Here is a 15946-nt window from a genome sequence, read left to right as displayed (position 1 = left end):
GTCCTTGCATTTAAGCCTGTAAAACCTGGATACAGCAGCATGTCCATTTCAGAGGTTATTTCAAAACAAATGGAGGGGAGGGAAAATCTCAAGTACCACTCTGCCATGTTTCATTTGATGTCAAATTGGTTGTTTAGTTTTTGCCTGCAAGAGACTCCACCTCCTTTCAACATCCCCTTAAACCCTGCAGAGAATTTATCCCAGCACAGCTCCTGCCTTGCACTTAACAGTTACGCAGGCAAAGAAAACCAAATTACCTCAGTCCCGCTGCAGAAGACTGAGATACCTGATGCCTTGGAAAACCGCTCCCCTGAAAAAGAAGGATTTCCACTTGGATTAAGGTGTTTGCTGGCTTGATGTTCCATTTGTATTTTCTTGTCCCTAAAAATAATCTAAAGGAAGACATTGCCTGTCACTGACCTGGAAAACACCTCTTCCTCCCCTCCTTTTTTTTTTTCCTTTCTCTTTTTCTTTCTTTTTTAGAGGAAAAAGAAACTCAAGGGAGAGAGTTGTTCTTTAGTTTTTGCTCTTCAAGTGTAGGTTAAAATGCCAGGCAAGGAGGCGGCCCTCAGTATCGCTCATCTCCTCCTGGAACTGCATTGCATCACTTGGAAAACAGGATGAGAGGACATGAAGCATCTCATCCCGATGTCTTTTTAACAGCACTTAGTCATATGCAGGGGGATTCATAACACCAGCATCTACTGCAGGAAAATGAGCAGATGCCAGAAGATTTTATTTTACACTTAGCCAAAGAAAAAACCATGGGCATATTTTCCATTTCAAATGCTAGCAACATTTCACAGGCTGAATCTCTTAAGGACAGGAGCAATTGGACAGCGGTAACCCAGTTTACCCAGCCGGGATGGCGAATTGCTTTGTGGGCTATCACCTATTCCTTCATTGTTATCACGTCCATCATTGGCAACATCACCATCATCTGGATTATTCTTGCACACAGGAGAATGAGGACTGCTACCAATTACTTTATCGTTAATTTGGCTCTTTCGGATTTGCTGATGTCTGCTTTCAATACCATCTTCAATTTTATTTACGCTAGTCACAACGTCTGGTATTTTGGTGAAGAATTCTGCAGGTTTCAGAACTGGTTCCCCATCACTGCAATGTTTGTGAGCATTTACTCCATGACAGCTGTGGCTGCAGAAAGGTAAGAGGTGAATGGAGAAGATAAAGTCTAAAAAATCCACTGTAAGTTAAAAAAGGTTGTTGCAATACTTTGTGCAATTGGCCTCCACCTACCGTGTTGGGTGCCTTATCAGCAAAGTGGGAAGAGTGCCAGGCAAATAGACTGCAGGGTTAGATGCTAGTTATGGCATGAAAGGAAGGTTCTTTTGTTCTATCCCTGGTCTGAATCACACTCGAATCTGTAACGAGTGGAAGCGGCTGGTATTTTATTGTTCCCACATTACTGATCATAAAGTTTCCCAGTCATCCTCATTTGTTTTTTTAAACCATGAGAAGGACCCACCATTTGGATAGAGCAGGAGTGGTACGAATATGCTGTGGGATGCGGAAAGTATCAGCATCCACAACCCTGCTTGTGAGTCCAGCAAACCACCAGAAATAATGGGAAATGGATCAGAAAGGGCAGAGTCTGCTCCAATAGTTCACAAGAATTACTTATTCCAAGAGACAGGAGAGTAATTACAGTGATTTTGTTTGACTTCTGAGCTAATTTGGTATTTTCATAATACTCTCTTCCGTCTTTTACTTGAGCTTAAATTTGTGGAGTCTGAATGTGTTTACAGCTCATTGTTGAGTAGCATGACACTGTTTTTCTTTTTACTAGAAAGTGGACAAAAGTCCATGGGAATTTCCTCTCTTAAAGACAGTGGTATGTAAAAAAAGTAGAGGAGGTTAAGCTCCCTTCTAGGCTCTCTGCGCTCCTTCCCTCCATTCTTCCCGTCTTCCCTCTGTTACTTCCACTCTCTGCCTGGTCCTGGGAACATCTGTATCTTTTCCATCCTATGTCCCTGCCACATCCCCATGGTGAAGGTCTTTCCTGGGGCAGCCAGACCTACCATCTAGAAATACCTGGCAGTCCCTCTGGAGCCATCTGAAAAGCATTACCCTGTGAGTCATTGGGGTCGCTTCCATAACTCCTACCCTTGCTTGCAGCACGGTTCACACCGGCACACCCAGCTCCAGGAAGCAATCGATAGACAAACCAAACCAGATAAACTAGCAGGAGAAAGAAGGCTTCGCCCCTTGCATGTGTAACGCCTGCTGAAACCTGCATGGAGCTGGGACATGGCTCCGTAGCAGGGAGCCGGGACATGGCTCCGTAGCGGGCAGTGGCCCCTGTGGTCTCTGGAAGGACGGCTCATGGACACCGGGATGAGTGATGTGCTTATCAGCCCACAGTTGTCCAGATGAAAGCGTGAAGCCATGGCAGCTGTTTTAGACTTGAATACCCTTCTGCTGTTCCTGGCTTTAAATCAAGGGTGGTTGGTAACTGCTATTTTACGTGTGGTCTGCAAAAGTATATTATCTGGGGAAAAACAAACAAACAAAAAAATATCCATTTCAGCCTGTCCTCATATCTCCCTACTCTCCTCAGGGACTTCTGGTGAAAGTACCTATACACCCACATCTCTTTAGTTACATGGCATGGATCAGAAAGAAGACTTGGCATCTTGCTGCAAACCATATTTAGCTATTCTTTGCTTCGCCTTAAAATAGATCCTGACACTGTCTCCTGGAAACTCACAGCTTCCATTTATTGTTATGAGAACTTGTGTCCACTTGGGCTCCGTTGTTTAACTTTGATAAAACAATGTCTTTTGAAGTGGTTTATTATAAGGAAGGAGGCTAAGAAGTGACAGCTACATAAGTCATCTTTGTCTGCCATAGAAAAGGCTCTGGCAATGTTGCTCGCCGTTAGGTTTCGGACCACTCTGTTCCCTGATTTCCCCAGGCACAGCTGTTCCCACTACACACTTTCCACAGCACTATGGGCAGAAATGTGCTCTATCGGCTCAAGTTTCCGAGTCCAGTTAGCAAAGTCACCCAGGCCCTCTTCAAAAATTGTACAAGAGTGTCCGAAATGCAGCTTGTTTTGTCTGCGTGGGATGAGGACCAGAGGAAGGGTGCTGGGAGCACCTGTTCCAGCACCCTGGGCTGTCCCTGGGAGCGGAGCATGGACGGAGAGCACAGGGAGCATGAGCAGCAGGGGGGCAAAGCCAGCCCTGCCACACAGCAAGAGCAGCCAGAAGATCTCAGCAGATTTGGTAAATCTCCCAGCTTGCAGGAGCTTGCCTAAAAGCGCGGCTTGCCGTGGGGGTGCACGGCTGGCTGAGTGTGAAAGCCCCCCCCAGCAGCCCCGTCACACCCTCACTTTCCACAACGGGGGCTGCGGCGGCAGCACGCAGGGAGCATCGCTTACAGCCAGAACTCGCCCTTCACCCAGGGCCACAGACGGCCAGTGTGGGCGCATCTGCGGGCAAATACTCTGGAGAATATCCACCCACCGCTTGATTCCTCCCTGACCAGATTCAAGCATTGTATAACACTGCCTACGAGCAGCTAAAGAAAAGCAAGGTGACATGAAAATTTTATAGCTAAATAAGGCTGTGCTGCCGCACGGCTCTTGCCCTGCCTGGCTGGCCAGCCCCCTCTGTCCTGCAGCAGCAGCCGGGCAGAACCCCTTCCCAGCGGCCTGGCCAAAGACAGCACGGAGTCTGTCACATGTTTGCCATGAAAACTAAGAGGCAATTGGCATTTTCCACTCTATTTTGCCTTTTTAATAACCATAGCAAAGAGTACGGAAAGCATGACAAGAAATGCATAATTGATTACGTACTCATTATGATACCATGGGTTTCTACACAGGGAACTTAAAACCAAAGAGTGCTCTGGGCTTGCACGTAATCTAATAGTCAGATGTGCCGTGAGGGCTCTGAGCAGGTGTGGGACAAAAGGGTCAGCCTCTCCCTTCCACTGCAAGCACAAGTGCTCCAGCGTTTACAGGCAGAGGTGGACAGCACAAGAGTTTTCCACAGCTAAAAAATCAGTGGGGAAAAATTCAGGGCAAAGGATACTCAAGACACCACTCTGCTGTTGTCAGAGGAGATTGGCGTGATTAGGGGGAAATAGAGTGTTCAGAGGTTTTTTGGTAGAGGCATAATTCCAAAGTAATGCAAACAGTTCACCACCTGAAATTTCAGACCAAGTATATAATGCAATTGAAAAAAGTAATTAAAGAGGAAAAAAAGAAAAATTCAAAGGGGAATACTTGCAAAGACCATATGCAGAAGGCCTAGATGTCTGCTTCCTCCTCACACCAGAAGCATCCATCCACATATTCTGCCCTAAAACTTGCAATTGCTCTCTTCAGAAAGGATTTAGCACCTTCTAATTATTTACAGCCTGGAACCTATCAAAATGTTGCTATAAATAAAGGCCGCTATACCATCCTGGTGAGTTTTTACACTCGCTGTGTTTGTTGTATAGTTTACCATTGCAACTGTAAAAGCATTAGCTATTTTTCTCGCAGGTATGTGGCAATAATTCATCCCTTCAAGCCCAGGCTCTCTGCTGGGAGCACCAGAGTCATCATAGGGATGATCTGGCTGGTGGCATTTGGGCTCGCCTTCCCGCAGTGCTTCTATGCTGAGATCATGACAGACAACGGAACAACGAAATGCATCGTCGTCTGGCCCGATGACGTCGGATCCAAACACCAGCTCATGTAAGAGAAACAAGAAAAACTCCTAATTTGTTCAGTAGGAAATTCATTTCACCTCCCAGCTGTTGGCTACAGGTAGCACGGGCAGAGGGCAGGGGGAAGCACGGGTCGGGGCAGCCCACCTGAGCTCGGTTTAACCAGCTGTGGGGAAAGCTGGCAGGTGATCATGGCTCCAGGTGAGGAAGGGTGAGGTGCCATCTTCCCCTGCTTTGAAAACTGGTTCTAAGATCTAAAAACCTTAGATACAGGGCTCAGTGGACTGAAGAGAAACCAGCACAAAGTCTCTAAACAAGCAATAAATCCTGGTTCCAAAGATTCTGGATCTTCTCCATCCATCAGGCAGGAAGAAACTGGGTATCTGTAATGCTGAGAAGCCACATAATTAGCTAAAAATTAAGGTGCTCTTTGTGGGGAAAGAATTAAAAAAAAAAAAAAAAGAAAAAAAAGAAGGGAAAAAAAAAAAAAGAGGAGCATGTTTCAGACATCTTATGGTTTTATAGACTGACTTATCTGGGCACACATCTGCGCTCCTAAAAGCTTCTAACCCTCACAGCAATTTCCTCCTGCTTTAAAGCAAGATTGTTCAGACAGATGAAACAAGCCATACCCCACATTTACGGGATCTGCTGCGATTAATTATTATTCAAAGCACACGATACACAGAGCAGTTTGAGAAGTTTATCAAGCAAAACATATTTATATGAAGTAGTAACAGAAGAACTGTGGAAAAGGAACAAATCAATTAACAACATGGAAACAATTTTTCAAACTAAAACTAAGTGCTAAACTCCCTGCGTCTGTTCTTCACTGTGAACGCTTCTGCCCAGCTCCGTGCACCAGGAACATTTTTCCCTTCTCAGTCTTCATCTCTGGCAGAGAGCTGGATGACTCCTACAGTTAGTTATTACCAAAGTAACTGGGTTTCACACTAATCCGTGCCAAGTTCCAGGAGCCTCATGTAAGTTTGGCCAAGCTGCCAAGCATACTCAGCCACTGGTGGTCAGTTGTCCCCAGAGTCACAGAAGAGCAAAGAGTAAAATTAGGCTTACATCGTGTTGGGTGATGTTCCTCCCAGGGCTCCTTGGTTGGTACCCCATGGCTCATGCTGGGAACACAGCATGCCAGGCAGGCTCCTGGCAATGGAGAGGAAGGGATAGTAGATAAGCACTTACGTATAAGTCTGATGACTATTTCATTCAGATAAAAAGCATGAGGTTTATTTCTCCCGCATCCACAGTTTAGGAAGGATTGAAACAGGTTTCTCATCATGCTGACAAAACCTCTGTGGGCTGGAAAGGCTGGTCCTGAACTCAGCAAATAACAGGGCAGGTTCTTTCTGGGATCCCCAGCTGAAAAGCAGCCGCAGCTCCCAAACACATCATTCACCAGCTCACTCTCCCTGAACGGCCTGATTTGCAAGGTTCAGTAGTGCTCCTAGCAAGGAAGTTGGAAGCAGCGCTCCCCAGAAATCATCTGGAGTAATGGATCACCTGGGACAGATGGTGAATATGGAGAAAATGCATGGAGAAAAAGCCACATGCAGCCATTCATGTGCTAGTCCAAATACCAAGGAAAAGAAATACTAAGACACCCAAAGAAAAATAAAGAAAGGGAGAACCAGGTTCCCCTGTTGACTGTGGGTTCTCCAAATCCTTTATAGCTGAGTAAAACCAGTCTTCAAGATTTCTAGACTTCAGAACAAAGGAAAATCCTTTTCTGCAGGAAAATTGTGTATAATTACGATACAAACAAGTGGGGAAAACCCCCAAACCAACAATACACTACCATGACTACTAGAGCCTGAGAAATACTGGATATGAAGGGACTGAATTTGTAGTTCAACCAAAATAAAGAACCTTAACCACAGAGGATTTTTTTTCCCGGTGACAGGTTAACTTTGCAGCAAAGTTGGAAAACTATAAGACTAGAAGTTTCTTTTTGCCATGTGCTCAGGCTTAGGCTCCTGTCCTCCCCTCCTCTTCCCAGGATGGGAACTGTAAAGGGGCTTTGCTGCGCTCCACACACAGTGTTAGACCTTCAAAAGAGGTACCGCTCTGAGGACAATTGGGAAAGCTGGAAAACAGGCAGGGACAAGCTTGCCACATTTCACAAATACAGTATTTTTCTATTTGCAGCCACCCCAAGGAGCCAACACCACTGAGCGCCCCGACACCCATTTCGACGGTGCCCTGCAGAGCAGTCGGTCACTGCAGAGCATTGTCATACTGAGAAAGACCATTTGCACCCAGCCTTTCATGGTTGCCAGCAGCGTGTGCCAGAGCCCTCCTGCCTTAATCCTCAGTTTTACACTGTTTGTGTTAATTTGACAGCTGCTGTAAACGAGTGAGCAGGTTGTTCCCTCCCCATAAATGGTGGTTGCTTAAAATAATCATACTCCAGCACGAGGGAACCAGCAGAAGCTTGTGGGGTAACACGGAAAGTTAGGAAGGGGCAAGCTAAAATACAGCTTTCGGCTGGAGCAGTAACTGAGTAGCCTCTTGGTGATACCTAACTGTGTGTGCACAAATAAAACCAGCCAGCAACACAAATGTAGCAATGACTGCCGCTCGCTTTCTCTGTGCTATAAACAGGCAATATTCCTTCCTCGCGATCTGCGGAGTCTTCCCTGCCAACTTTGTGTACCCTATTAGCAGCCAGCTACATTTTGCAGTCCCTGATCCAGTTTTCTTCACCGTAGCCCGATCAGGCTGTTGACACTATTGCATTTGTCAAGTTACTCTGTCGTTTTTGGAATATTCATTTTCCATATCTGTGATTTAAAGGTTTATATTTTTACAGCCACAAGTCTCAGATGTTTCTCTCTCCTGACTGCAGTGGGATAGCGCAGGTAGCTGCTGACTGTAACCCTCTGGTAAAAGACAAGTGGTATTTGTCTTGAAAGAGCAGTGAAACCAATCCAAGGACTAATCATCACAACACGAGAGAGAGGAGCTTTTGTTGTTTACAGAAGTCCCTGTAACAATGTTGTAGGCAAAATTTGAGCCAGACAGACATGTCCGAAAGACAGTTTCTGAAAGAGCCCTTCAAGAGACATACTGACTACAAAAACACACTTCTTGTTCTTTTTCAGGTATCACATTGCAGTGATCGTGTTGATTTACTTACTGCCTTTGATGGTGATGTTTGTTGCATACAGCATTATAGGAATTACTCTGTGGAGCAGTGCGGTTCCAGGCAACCACCTTAATAGTGTCCGCTACGAACACCAACTTAATGCCAAAAAAAAGGTCAGAAGTGAAACTTAAAAATAATTACCCTCAGCTTACCAGCCAGGCTGGCTCCAATTCCAAAACGGAGCTTGCACTTAATACAAAATCTTGTGGGATTGGCCATGAAAAGTTGACAAAATACATCGGGCCAGGGGTAAAGGGCATCACTTAGCAAGTATGAAAAAAACCATGGTGATCTACATGCACCAGCCAGCCTCCAGGGAAGAAAGGCTCACATTGGCAGGCAGCAGACCAGTTCCCAGTAGTCCTTAAGAGAATAAAGCCCAACTTCCAGTGAACCTGCGCATCGCAGGATAAACCAGGGAAAACCTCTGGACAGCGGGGAGAGGTTTCGGTGAAACAGCAGTTCTTGCATTTCCCTACCACATCTCTCCAATGTAGCTGCCAGCAGTTCCTCTGCAGAAAGTGCACTTTGTGCACCAGGAAACACTCGCTTTAACTCTCTCTCTGCTCCCAGTTTCCATCATCAGGACTGGTTTCTTTGCCATAGCAGCCCAGGTCTACGTATCATACAAGGTGCCTCTGGAGGGCAAACCAGACCCAAAATAAAAGCAGCACTTCCCATTCCCCCAGCAAGCTCAGGTGATCACCCAGAGACACAGGAATAACACACTGGTTTTGTTTTCCTAGTTCGTGAAGACCATGGTGGTAGTTGTGATTATTTTTGCTGTCTGCTGGCTGCCCTACCACATATACTTCATCCTCGGGAGCTTCAAGGAAGACATCTACCAGCAGAAGTACATTCAGCAGGTTTATCTCGCAGTCTTTCTTCTTGCCATGAGTTCAACAATGTACAACCCCATCATATACTGCTGCCTTAACCAAAGGTGAGTAGCGTGCACATGTGTGCACAGAGGAAACGCGAATCTCAGTCTGGGAAAGCATAAATCTCTGGAGGTGAGAACAACTGTGATTTTCAACCACAGTCCGCAGGCTGTAGTAGACAATTTATACTCTGCTAATAATGTAAGATGAGCCACACCCTGCAAGTGAGATTTTAACTCAACCCTTTCAACCCTTAAGATTTTCTGCCTCGGAACAAAGCGCAGGCAGCAGGCTTATGACAAGCACAGCCACATGTGCGCCCGTTTCCACATGCAAACTACCTTATTTCCAAGGAAGGAGGGAGGAAACTGTAATCCCTGCAACACATCTGCTGACCTAATGCTGGTCTGGCTTGGCCACCCGCTCCTCCCGGGCCACCACCCCCCAGCACAGCCCTGAGCCCCCCACGCAGGCACTGGGCTCACCTCCCTGGGGAGCAGAAGCAACCACGGGCGACCTGCCCAAAGTCCCGTCAGGGCGCGCAGCTGGGAGAGCACAGCCCTGCCATGCCAAGAGATGTCCCTCTTGCTCCGCACTGCGAACGGGCTCTGGGGAGCTGCTCTAGCTGCCCTGCGGATCTCCGTGCCAAATCCTGCCTGCGCATCCCGCTGGCAGACCTCTCCCTGACCCGCACCTCTCTTCAGCCTGCCTGGGTGCGCAGTGAGCTTTAAGGGTAATAAAAGGTTACGGGCACACCGCCGGTGCGGCTTCACCGGGCTCCACCAGCCAAACCTGACTCCGGGCACGACCATCTAGGAGCCTCGCAATTCCAGAACATTTCAAACAGCATCCTGCTTGTAAGCTCGCAAAAAGAGGCAGTTTTGCAGCCTATTCTGCCAGTCTGCATTTAATGTGAAACACCCAAACACGTCAGCCTCCTCTCTCAGAAAGCAGGCGTCTTCCTCATTTAATTTTTCATGTTTTCTAAAAAAGCTTCCAGTGGGTAAACACACGTATTTCCCTCAGATGCTCTGCTTCTCACAAATGCTGTTACCAGCACAGTCAGCACCATCTACTGAGCACGTCAAACATCCTGCCATTTCACTGATCTTATACATTTATTTAAAATACAAGGAAGTCTGATCATAAACTCCTATTGCACCGCCCTCCATGGTTTTATACATTTAGCTTGTCACCTCACTCACTCCTTGGATTTCAACAGAAACGTTTTATTTCCATGATCGTTCAGAGGTATAACCAAGTCGCACATTTGTTCTTTCTCTGCGCAATTAATTTTAATCATTTCTTTTCTTACAGGTTTCGTTCTGGCTTCAAATTGGCCTTCCGGTGGTGTCCGTGCATAAAAGCAACCGAAAAAGACAAACGTAAATTTATGTCCCCATCTCCTTACCAGACAACCCGCAGGAAGTCAAGAGCAACAAGCTTCAGCACAGAAACTCAATTGAATGAGAAAGAGAAGACATCATTTACTCTCACCCAGCTAACGCTTTGATTTTCTCCTCCCGGTTCTGGCTCTACCCTAATACACCATTTCAAGGCAGCAGATTTGTAGAAGCCTGAGGCATGTCTTGTTTTCTAGAGCAACTTTTTCCCACGGGACTTTTTCAGATGCCATCAGCATTGAAAGCAGTCTGCTGATAATACTTACATTCATTTAGGTCCAAATATCACCCAGCTATGGATGCAAGTTCAGCCCTCCCTTACACCAACAACTGCAACACAGAACAGAGAGGTTTTGCCCATGAGGTCAAAAAACCAGTGCAGCAGACCTGAGGCAGTGCCGGTTGGTAGAATACCAGTTACTCTTTTCTAGGTGGCGATCTGCTCTCTGTTCCACCAAGACACTTAAATCTGGAAAGGAGATTATGGAGCAGAAAGGCTGGGGTGCACACCTGGCCCAGTTTGGATGGACCCTTGGGGCTGCGTGGGCAGCTAAGTCCCATGGCTCAGCAGCCCCAAGGTGAACAAGACTGTGGAGCCAAGTTTGTTTACAACAAAGGCAAATAGTAACACATCCAGACTGAAAAGCCTGCCCTGAAAATTTTCTGAATTCCAGGATTCTCATGCCTGCAATTTCACCAGCACCAGCTCTCATCAGTTAAAAGTGAGAAACAGTTCCTCAAGATGTTGTCATTTCATGGATTTCTATAACCTTGTACCAAAATATGATGTCATTTTCCTATTAAACTGTGCTCAAGCGATTCCTTCAACTTCACATGGTTAATTGTGGTGCCAGATTTGGAGAGTGAGGCTCTCTGAAGTGTCAGTAGCCAGGTGTGGGATGGTCACTGGCTTGACTAGCGCTCATGGATCCAATCTGAATCCACCTCCTCTAACTCCTCTTAGTACTAACTGCAGTCTGACCCATTGCTGTCTTTTCCCAGATAGTCCCTTCATCTTCCTTTTCCAGCTTACCCCGTATTTACCATCACTGTTCTTCTCAGAGATGAAAATAAAGGCTGAAATATGTCATCTCCAAAGCCCAAGGCATTATGTGCAGGCATGCAAAACAGGAAAAGCTGAAATATAAACATTCTGTGAAAGTAATATAGTATTTAACACTGCTGTGCTAAGTAGCACCTCACCATCACCTTCATCTTTCATGACAGCTTTGTATATATCAAAGAGCCATACCTTAGCATAAAGCTTCTACAATGTCAACAAGATCGAATTATTACAAATATTCCCCTTCCCTCTGTGAAAGCAAAACTACAAAGTGTTGCCAGGCTTAAATTCTGCAGTAAATTCAGAGGAGAGATTTGTGGCTTGAACCGAAAGAGTGCTCAGGGATATGATTTTCCCCAGTCTGTTTTAATACAGGAACCAGCAGCTATTTCTTCTTTCTCCACTTAAACTTTGTCACCTCCCTGGCTGCTGTGGAGAACGGTTACTTTACACAGAGGCCCAACAACTTTGTCTTGTTAATGGGACAACAGAGCGCAGGGCTGTATGCCCTTCTTTAAAAGTTTATTATTTTAAATCGTTCTGGCAGGTAGTTTCTACTCTAGATGTTACCTGTCCAGCCTGCTCTTCCTGGGGCTGCGCGGCTGGGGTGCCTGCAGGGCAGAGGGAGAGCCGTAAGGGGCATTTACAGACAGCCACCACCAAGGCTTTTTTCTGAAGGGTTCCAAAACAATTTGGGAGGGATGCCCTGCAAGGCACACACCTCTGGGATCAGACTAGAAGGTGCAAAGACTTGCTCCAAGGAACTGAAGGACACCTATGCACAGAGTTCACTATTTCATATATATAAAAGCTGCACCTCTCCCGTGCCCAGCCAATGTGATTGTAAGGCCTTTAGACCCTTTAAATCCCGCAGCTTTCCAATGCAGATCCTTTTAGACCGAAGAGCCTGTCTTGAGCATCCCATCTTCCCATCACACTGTAACAGCCAGGCAGAGCCTATTTCAAATACCCTGAGTGTCACACGTGTGCTGGCAGCGTCTCCCCTGGGCGGTCCCTGACAGGCACCAACATTTTCTGACAGCTCAAGGCATCTCTCTCTCTCGCTCGGGTACAGAAAGCAGCAGCTGATTTCTTCAGTTTGCAAGTGAAACTCCCCATGCCCTGAAGGACTCACACTGCAGATCTTGAGAAGTTTGTCCGCTAGAAACAGCGACAGTTCAGAAAGCAGAGATGCTCTAAGCCCTTGTGAGATACTGGAAGAAAAGGCACGCCAAGGCAGGCTGCATTATGTCCTGTGATACACAAGGTAAAAGGAACACCGTGCTCCATAGTAAATACATGCAATTCTTCATATAAATATACACATGATTAAATACCACACAGCAGTGAAACACCTCTAGGTCAGCAATAAATCCCTCCTCTGCAGTTACTGGTGCTCTAAGCAGCAACAGAATCCCTGCAGTCAGTAAAGAAAAACATTTGAAGAATCTCATTTTTATGGCAAAGGAACGAACAAAAAGCACAGAACGGGGTTCAGAAGTTCAGAAACACTTTATTTTGCCTTCTGCTATTTTCTTAAGAAAACAAAACAAAACAAAGTCTGCTTGTTTTAAAACCCATTCAAAAGGCTTCTGAGAGAACCCCCAGAGGAGCAAGGAGCAGATGACATTACAACAGTGGTATGCAAATGGTCTTTTCCCCAGGAAATATAAGATTTTTGTGTTCATATTGCAGTAATTACAGCTTAACAATTAAGAGGACTATGATTTTATTCACCAAGCCTAAAAGCTTTAAGTAAGACATTCAGTCATTGCTTGGATAACATTGGAGACATTTCTTCGGACAGTTATAGCTTGTGATTCACTTGGAACAGTTTCCTAGGGGTAAGAAGTAATCTGAAAATGGAAATCCCACCAGGTCTCCCGTCAGAAAAGAACTGCTGTGTCTTATCGAGTACATCACCTATGGTCCACAGTAGGAAAAGTTGCACTGTTAGAAACACAAACTCACTCCCTATTTGTTAAGAGCTGGATCCAATAAACAAAACGACCTATGCCAGCACCTCCAAAATTCACAGTCACCCTGAGACCAAGTTTAACTTCCACTTCTCCTTCATCCTCTATCCTGCACTGAGCCTAGCCCTCAGATGCTGAAGAGCTCCAAACCCAGGTCCCCAGGCACAGCTCACACCACCCCTACAGCACTGCCGATGGGCAGGCATAAGAATTGCAAATCTTCAAGCAATTAAAATGCAATGTGTCCCCTGTGCCCAAAAAGTTTCTCACCTTCTTCTACTTGGGGTCATAGCTGCACATCAAGGATGTCAGAGACTATTTAAGCTGTAACGTAACATGGGTTATTGGAGAACTACAACTTTAATGCAAGCAAAAGGGGCTTTCGTATACAACTCCAACACAGGACTTGCAAACCAGTGGGGTGTGAGCACCTGATACTGTGATTCTGCAAACGTTAACCCTGTGCACACAGGGAGCTTACAGGCTCTGACATGCATCAGACTTCTGTGGGGAGACAGCGACTGTAACGTATCCATCACTGTGTATCTGGCAAAGCCTAATAGAATCACATCGGCTTTGGTGCAGTGGGCTGAGGTACTCCTGCGCTGCAGATACCCCTGCATTAGACAGGGCATGAGATGCACCCAAACAAGCTACAGGCCCCCTAAGATTTGGGCGTTGTCAGCTCTGTGCCTCTGCTGAACTACGAGGCATGGGGACCTGGGTGAAATCCACCCTGTTTGAATCTGACCCCGAATGCCCGGGAATAAAAACACACACACAAAACGCAGGCACCACTGGGATTAGGTTGCAGCTCTCCCTACACAATAGCTCTTCCCAAAGCACTAAGCCACCAGTCAACAGAACCTCTTCCAGAAAGAACCACTAAACACCAGTTAACGCACATCAAAAAAGTTTAATATTTTCACAAGTATCACGTAACACTAGTATCGGAGCTACTAGTGTGCAAAGTAAAAAGACTCTCTACCTTTGCAAAACCAGTCAGGCATGCAATTTTTCAGGTAGACACACACTTAAAGCTGTAATGACTGTTTGTGACTCACGTTACTTTACAACATTCACTCACAGTGCACCATAATGCATATTGAAATGTTATTGATAGGTAGGGCAATCCAAATCTTAGGGAGTGGAACGAAGACAAAGAGGAACAGCCTGCAAATTTCCATCTACTTTCTGCAGGAAAAGGCAGCAGGGAAAATCATGCAGACATCTCAAACTCATTTTTGGTAGAAGAGCGGGAATTAAGGACTATTGTGTGGTCTCCCTCTTTGCAGAAAGTAGCACGACTTGCAAATGTCATTCAACATTTGCTTTCCTAACTGCTTCTCAATTTAAGTAATGCAACTGGTATGCAAATATAATAATGGCATCGACTCGACAGAGGACAGGATACACCAAGTGTATATGATCTTCATTGTTGCTTTAGTCCTTGGAATAAGCTGAGTCCGATTTTGGCTTTGTGGTTTTGTTTAGTTTATGCACCCAGGTCCTCAAAGGCAAGATGAAAACCAAACCCTCCTATACCTTTCTGTTCACTAACTGTAGCTGAGTGTTTGTGTTTTGAGTGGCTGCTTAACAGTATTAAAGATTAAAGCTTTGTGTGGAAGCAAATACCCATTTAAGGCAAGAGACAGAAGTATACACACCCGAGTGACGCTGCCTAGCTGCGGATTCAGTAGAAGGGCAGCTGCAGCGCCCTGATCTACACTAACAAGATAGAAAATACTTTTTATAAGAACTCTTAAACAGAAGAATACAGCAAAGCCCGTGTAGGGACCATAGATCTACTGATTTCCCAGGACTGGAGATTTGGATTACCCCAATCACCAATGACTTTGTTTTATTTTTTAGGGATTTCTTGCCAAAACGTGACAGATTTCACCCAGTAACACAACACTATTCACAGAAGCGATGGGAAATACCAGTGGAACCAGATCTGTGGGACAAGGGCGTTTTACTATGACAAAACAAGCGTCAAAGAAGCAAGTCAGTCGCATTGTCAAGTCCCACTATAGAGTTACGTGCGTGCACAGTGCTGACACACCATAATGTTTTCACAACCTCTTTAGACGGAACAACAGCAGGTAGATATGCAGGAGGGAACTGTTGCTTCCCCTTCACTAAAAGCATCAACACCCAGGTCTGGTGGTCAGTGTGCTGGCGGTGTGCTTAACAGGGATGCTGCAAAGAACATATTTGGTACGATGCAACGGTAGCTCTCAACGCACATCACTTGGGGGCAATTTCATGTCAGACAACAACCAATTTTTGACAGCTGCAGAAATTATAGACTGATTTTTCCATGACCTACAGATGGGGAAGGTACCAACATGGTGAATAAGAAACATGCAGATTGGGGTCCAGAAAACAGGAGATATTATTAACAGCACACATTCTATCTTGTATCCTATTTTTTATGTCATTAGTTGTATTTTTTTTTTCCCCGATAAAGCAGTGAGTTCTGGGTTTTTACCAGTTCTGACTATGCAGTCGCTGCTTTATGAGAAAGTGCTCACAAGACAGAATCGGGGCCAGGACTGTGGAGTTCAGTTCTGCTCGGCATCGCGAAGCCTGCATCCCACAGCTGTGATGAGCGCTGCCCCTTTCCCGCTGCCGTCCTCTGACAGCAGGAAGGTCACGTCGCAGTTGGGTGCCAGATCTTTGACTGTTTGGTGCATGATCCTTGAAAAGCTGCAAAAGGGAACAATGGCAGTGGGTGAGGGAGGTCCCGCAGCACCTGCAGAGTGCAGCACTGCCAC

At 45.8% G+C, this 15946-nt stretch overlaps 2 protein-coding genes across 3 annotated transcripts in view; one reads left to right on the top strand and one right to left on the bottom strand.

Moving 5' to 3' along the window:
* Positions 1–8: 8 nt before the first annotated feature.
* TACR2 (tachykinin receptor 2) lies at positions 9–14350 on the top strand. The gene is made up of 5 exons (XM_080401386.1): positions 9–1168; positions 4517–4711; positions 7800–7956; positions 8590–8786; positions 10042–14350. Exons 1-5 carry the CDS (start codon positions 723–725, stop codon positions 10235–10237), a joined length of 1191 nt encoding a protein of 396 aa, XP_080257512.1. The 5' UTR covers positions 9–722; the 3' UTR covers positions 10238–14350.
* The window catches only part of LOC308069271 (hexokinase-1), a 46859-nt gene continuing 43596 nt past the window's right edge, over positions 12684–15946 (bottom strand). For both annotated transcript variants that reach the window (XM_080401305.1, XM_080401306.1), the window contains exon 18: positions 12684–15878. In XM_080401305.1, coding sequence (XP_080257431.1) covers positions 15734–15878 — 145 coding nt within the window. In that variant the 3' untranslated portion in view covers positions 12684–15733. The remainder of the gene's footprint in view (positions 15879–15946) is intronic.

The sequence above is a fragment of the Falco punctatus genome (assembly GCF_963210335.1).
Source record: "Falco punctatus genome assembly, chromosome: 9".
Taxonomy (NCBI): Eukaryota; Metazoa; Chordata; class Aves; order Falconiformes; family Falconidae; genus Falco; species Falco punctatus.
The sequence above is the reverse complement of the archived record's forward strand: the minus strand, read 5'-3'. Positions and strand labels throughout refer to the sequence as shown.